The following is a 6,300-nucleotide window of genomic DNA, read 5'->3' on the forward strand; positions in this document are numbered from 1 at the left end:
TTCAGAGGACCTGCTTTATATATAGTGTAGAGTATTTGTTAACAGATTAAAAGAAATTCTAGGTGATAAAATTAGGAGATATTTTTTACCTATAATATATAAGCTTAATAATAGCTTATGGCTAATCTCATTTCCTAGTTTAGGAATATATCAAAAAGAGAGGAAGGTCATAAGTTGAAATCACAGAAATATAGGATTTAAGAATCTTAGAGTCCACTTTGTTCATCCTTCTCATTTTTAAAATAGGGAAATTGAGGCCCAGTGTGAATAAGAGGAAAGTATAGATAATACAGTCAACACGGAGGCTTCAGGCATGATATTCATGTGACAATTGCACAAGAAGACAGCATGATAGACTCTCATGGCATTTTGGAATATTAGCTCATTCTCCCTTTAATATTGTGAGCTCCAATCTTCCTCCTCCTGGAAACAGCTCCTGGCACTGAATCTTCCTTTATTTATTTAGACCACAAAAGATACACAACTCAGTGAGGAATTTATGAGGCAACAGAGGGAATCGCCAGAGCAGGTTCCCAGGGATGGGCTTGATCACCAGTGGGAAGAACGTAAATCCCACTGGGGGAAGTCCAATCTTCCATCACCCCCACCAACTCCCTTCCTGCAAACTTTCTGTCCCTAACCTATCTTTCTTTCCCAGTGGCTCGAGTGTTCAACGCAGCGAGGGAGCTTAACTTTTTCTAGGCAGTGATTTTTCAAAACTCAGGGCCAAAACGCGATGGGCCAAAATCCGGTCTCTAACTAAGTCTCTGGGAAAGATTCTGTAGCTCTGTGGCCTTTCTAGACTACCTTCATCTTCTAGTCATTTCCTCCTGTGAGCCTTTGCTTAAAACGGACTCGCTTGCTTTCAATCTATATAAAGAAAGGGCTTCTAAGAAGCCACGTCTATTTGTCCCTACAAGGGGAGGGAGGCTGCAGTGAAGGCTGCGAGAGAGCCGCGCGCTGTAGAGAGGCAAGCCGGCATCACGGTCCAGTGGAACATACTCTGAAGATGGGATTTCCATGCTAAGTATTTCAAAGATTCGATCTTGATCTCCTAGGCGACTTTGGCCTTTAGAGATAGAATTTTGGGTTTTCCTGGATCCTGGCTACATCACAGGAAGCTAAAGTTCACAGTTTGGGAACATTTCTTCGATGGCTATTTTGTTTGCTTGTTTGCTCTCCGCCTGGGTCAGGTGAGGGGGATGGCAGCGTCTCTATATTGCTAACTGGGTTTTCACAGGAGAGGAAGATAATCAAAATTACTTTTAATGTAACGCAGCAGGGCCTGGTGAGAGAACTCTCCACCGCCGACAACAATTAGCAATTCGGCTTCTCCCGTCCAGCAGCCAGAAATCAGCTTTGCTGCATTTGGTTCGGGCCGGAGCATCTCCGTAGCAGCTGCAACCGCCGCACAGAGGTAGCTCCCGGCCGGGAGTGAAGCGCTGTCCTCGGTGCTGAAAGGCAGAAGCGCCCGGTGGGCGCGACAGCTCCGGAGACCCGAGGTCTCGGCGAGGGACAGCGGCTGTTCGACTTGGAGCTGCGCTTTCTCAGCGCGGCGCACGCGGCGCCGCCAGGGCAGTGCGGGGTGCCGGGCGCCGTGCGGGGGAGGGGAAGCCGCGCTCGCCCGCCGCCTACCGCGAGCCGCGCACGCGCGTCCGGGCCGCCTGCCCCTCTCTGTGACTTGCGTGTGTGTGTGTATGTGCGTGTGTGTGTGTGTGCGCGCGCGCGCGTGAGTGAGAGAGAGGAGAGAGCGAGAAGAGCGCGCGCGAGAGGGTGAGTGTGTGTGAGTGCATGGGAGGGTGCTGAATATTCCGAGACACTGGGACCACAGCGGCAGCTCCGCTGAAAACTGCATTCAGCCAGTCCTCCGGACTTCGGGAGCGGGCACAGGGCGCAGGGCATCAGCAGCCACCAGCAGGACCTGGGAAATAGGGATTCTTCTGCCTCCACTTCGGGTTTTTAGCAGCTTGGTGCTAAATTGCTGTCTCAAAATGCAAAGGATCTAATTTGCTGAGGAGAACGGCCAAAGAAGGAAGAGGAGGAAAAGGAGAAAAAACAGGGTATTTTGTGGATGCTCTACTTTTCTTGGAAATGCAAAAGATTATGCATATTTCTGTCCTCCTTTCTCCTGTTTTATGGGGACTGATTTTTGGTGTCTCTTCTAACAGCATACAGATAGGTAGGTACCCTTTGTGCTGTGCTTTTGAATTGTGCATAATTTGGTGGTAATCTTTGTTCAAATTAATTCATGTCATGTAGACTTATGTCATACCTTGACTGCATTCCAGATTTAAACTACCTAGAATATACATATTTTCTTGGGATGGAGCAAAGGGAAACGACTATGTCTTTGATACAATAGAAGAAAAGGTCTTCTCATTTCTGACCCCCCAATTTTATTAATTCTGCCTTAACAACATTTTCCAGTTTGCTCAGATTCTCTTGGGGTCTGAATGCAAAGCTGTGATTATGAGGATACGCTAACGTTTCTGGCCACCTCCCTTGCCCTCAGACTCTTATCTGTGTCTTGACCCTTTGGCTACCTTTTGGATGTTCGATCCCTGCTGCCCAAGTCCGTTTATTCGGCCTATTAGCGTGAATAAGAGACTCCTGGACTGTTGGGCGCTAGCGTGCACCCCTCCTTTCCCTCCCGGGCACTGACACTGTTCCCTTGCTTGGTGCTTGTTCTTTGCAGGGGGGCTATTTCCTAGGGGCGCCGATCAAGAATACAGTGCATTTCGGGTAGGGATGGTTCAGTTTTCCACTTCGGAGTTCAGACTGACACCCCACATCGACAATTTGGAGGTGGCGAACAGCTTCGCAGTCACCAATGCTTGTAAGTAATGAATATTCATGTCTTTCGGGTGCCGCTCGCGCAAAGCTACGGAGTGTGAGTGTGGGGTGGCGTGTGTGTGTGTGTTTCTGTGTGTCAGTGTGGGTGTGAGTGACTGCACACGCGCGTGCGTGTGACGGCGTAGAGAGAAGGTGGCTGTAATCTTGGGGACCCCCGCTGGCTGGAGGGGGTTAAAAAGGGGGTGAAAGGAATTGACGAGTGTGCGCACTAGGGAGCTGGGGAGAAGGCTGGAGCTGGGAGGGGGGCTTCCTTGGGTTTAGAGGGTTTCCGCGCATCTCGAGTGCTTGAAGAGAAGCCCTCCCCGCCTCCTCCCTCCGTTGCGCGCCTGCTGGCACCCTGCCCACAGAGAACACGTTGTTCCCCAGGGCGCGCTGTCAGGCTGTTGGACAGGTCCCGCGGGGGACTGCCGGAGCCCGGCCGCCTGCCCTGGGGTTTAGATCTGCAGCCGCAGCTCGCGTTCACCGTATGGCCTCCGCGAGCCCCACGGGCTCCTCTTCCGTGGGACAAGTTGTTGAAACGGTTGTGGAGTGGGCTCGGTGCGGTTACATAACGCCCAGGGGCGAGGGGCGAGGAGCGAGGCCGACGCAGGCCTAGGCTGGGGCGGGGCGGGGGCAGCGCCGTCAATTCCTCCCGCTCGGCCGAGCTCCGGCCCAAGTAAAGGGGGCAACGCCACCAGGGGCGCCGCGGTCGGCTCCCGGCCGGGCGCGCTTTGTTCTCAGGTAGCGGGGGCTCCAGCAAGGGCAGCCAGAGGAAGAGGACTTTGAAGCAGTGGGATCTGGCCGAGCTTGAAAATCTGGAGAAGTGGCTGATCAGCCATTTTAGTCTTTGCAGTTCTCCGTATTAGCCCTTTCAGTCCGCGCAGCGCTCCGGGACTCGCTATGAAGCTGCACGAAGGCTTTAGATGAAGTGCCAGAAACCGAACGATGAGGCGTCTGAAAGGTTGAGTGCGGAGGCTCGAGCCCGGGTCCCGGCGCCGCCTCCCCCGCCCGGCGTGGGCCGAGCAGCCGCCGCCGCGCTCCTGCCGCTTCCCGGCAGCTGCCTTCATTTCCTGCCGGCCGGGCTGGGCGCTGCTTTCCTGCCGCGACGTTCTCAGTCTTTATCTCATAGATAACGATGTGGGGGAGATTTGCAGATGGCTCACCTCCCCCTTTGGCTACAGTGTAAAGGAGCTAGCGGAAAATTACGACGGAAAAAGCCCAGCTGCAGCGTTCCCACGTTAGACAAACAACTGGTTGCCATCCCACTTCCCCCATACTACGCCTTAGTGATACAGTAAACGATTTAGCTTGGTTCTAATATCGGGAACATCAACTCATTTTGCAGCTACTGTCACCCGGAGGAATGAAGAAATGAAGCGATTTTCTTTGATTGATAGAACAGAGCATTATTGTGGTCATGTTAGATGCCTAGAATTCAGTTGTTTATGAAGGACCTATTTAAGAAGGTTTCAGTTCTACATGTTTTCTTCAAATGTTGATGCCCAGTGAGAAAAGAAAGGTGGGGCGGGAGGGAGGGAGAGAGAGAGACACGACTAAAGTGGATTTGCAGCTTGGAAAAATGTTGGTAAAAGAATATCTCGGAAAATTTTAGTACATAACATATATACATCCAAAGAAACTGCTTTAATTAAATTTTCAAGGCTTTGTGCTTGACCTATTTACTTAGCAGATTTAGACCATTCATTTGATATAAAGAAGTTTCCATTTATTCCTGAATTATAAGTTTGACCTGCAACTGTTCTGAGTATCTAACTGTATGGAATTGCATAGTAGTGTGAAAATGCCTTGAAAAATAATGGATCCTAAGGAAAGCCTATGTGTATAGAAAGTCCACAGATTTTAAATGTGAAGTGAAAGTACTGACAGCTGTACTTCTTCAAAACAGTTAGCGATTGAGAAGTTCATTCATTGGTGACAATAATGAGAGGAGCTTACTGAGAAAATAAGAGATACGTCCACTGAACAGAATGAATATCCCTTGATTCCAACAAATGTTGAATTACTGTGTTGAGGTTTTGTAAAGATCAAGGATTGTGGTTAGATTAGTTTAGATTTAGGTCCTCAGTCTATGTTTTTGAATTTTTTTAAATATAAATTTTACTGAAAAAAGACATACAGCCAGAATATGTACATATATTAAACACATATGCATCCATGAATTTTTAAAAAAATGAACACATCCATGTAATAAACACATGGATATCAGTTTTTAAAAACTACACAATTTAATTCATAGATCTGAGACGCTGGAATGATCAAATCTTCATTTGCACAGATTTTTTTTTCTCCGAAAATGAAGCTGAAATAAATATGTGCATGTCTCCAGATCCTAAAATTACCCTTTCAGTGATTATTATCCAAGGAAAACAAATTATTTTAAGGAACTGAACACATTTGAAAGATGCCACATGGAAATTCAGAATCACAGCATTTGCAACTCCCATTTTATAAGTAATGGTACTGATTGCTAAAAAGATCTAGTGAAGCACCGTTAGAGAACAGAGGCTCATTGGATAGAATTTTCTGGAGTTGGCATTGACTCATTGACTTGGCAAATCACTTAATATTTTTGTGACTCAATTTCTTTATTCCTTTAGGAATTTCAAAATGTAGAGATTGTAAAATGAAATGAAGTATTTATATCCTTCATTTTTTGTGTGCTGAGGACAATAGAAAATGTAAAATTAGTTTAACTCAAGAGAGAGAGAGAGAGAGAGAGAAAGGGAGAGAGAGAGAGAGAGAAAGAGACGCATATAAAAACCAAAAACAAAGTCAGGAAATGAATGGAAATCTCCAATGTCAAATTTGTCAAGATGAGTCTTGATCATTTAAATCCTGCTCAAGGTTTTTCTCCAATGCTTATCCTTCTATCCTTTGTTTTCTTGCCTTTTTAGTCAGGGAGTCCATGATTCTTTCCTAAAAAAAGTGGAAAAGAGCAGCATTAAATACATTGATAGCTAAGATCAAAATATCTTTTCCCCATTTCCTCCCGAAATCTCAGGAATTCTGTTCTTTAACTACAGTATTAAATAACATGGAACATCATTCAGTGCTCACAAAGTAGCTTGTTCTTTCAACCATAAAAATCCCACAGGCTTACATTTATATATTAAGAAAGTTGAGTTTCATACCTTAATATAATATCAAAAGAGAAAATTTAATTTAATTTTATTTGGAGAAACTAATTTGAAAATGTTGAGGTTGATATTGATTCAAGGATCCAGAGAGATCCACTGAATGGGTTAAGGTTATGCAAAGGAAATGAATTCATTCTATTTTGAACTGAGCAAAACGACTGCTGAGCTCCCACATCCTTGTGTTTCACAATCACTGTGGGATCATGAAAGTACCTGTTTGTTCCCATTTGTTTCCATGGGTACCTGAGGAAATAAAGACGGAGTTCCAATTTCTTTCTTTTTCTCTCCTTCCTTCCTTCTTTTCTTCCCT

The 6,300-nt window shown here is 46.3% G+C and overlaps 1 protein-coding gene across 1 annotated transcript in view; it reads left to right on the plus strand.

Annotated features, from left to right (window-relative positions):
• Window positions 1-1,743: 1,743 nt before the first annotated feature.
• The window catches only part of GRIA2 (glutamate receptor, ionotropic, AMPA 2), a 168,378-nt gene continuing 163,821 nt past the window's right edge, over window positions 1,744-6,300 (plus strand). Inside the window, exons 1-2 of the mRNA XM_012652992.1 lie at window positions 1,744-1,773; window positions 2,696-2,836. Coding sequence (XP_012508446.1) covers window positions 2,749-2,836 — 88 coding nt within the window. The 5' untranslated portion in view covers window positions 1,744-1,773; window positions 2,696-2,748. The remainder of the gene's footprint in view (window positions 1,774-2,695; window positions 2,837-6,300) is intronic.

This window comes from Propithecus coquereli, unplaced genomic scaffold (genome assembly GCF_000956105.1).
Source record: "Propithecus coquereli isolate 6110/MARCELLA unplaced genomic scaffold, Pcoq_1.0 Scaffold408, whole genome shotgun sequence".
In the NCBI taxonomy this organism is placed as follows: Eukaryota; Metazoa; Chordata; class Mammalia; order Primates; family Indriidae; genus Propithecus; species Propithecus coquereli.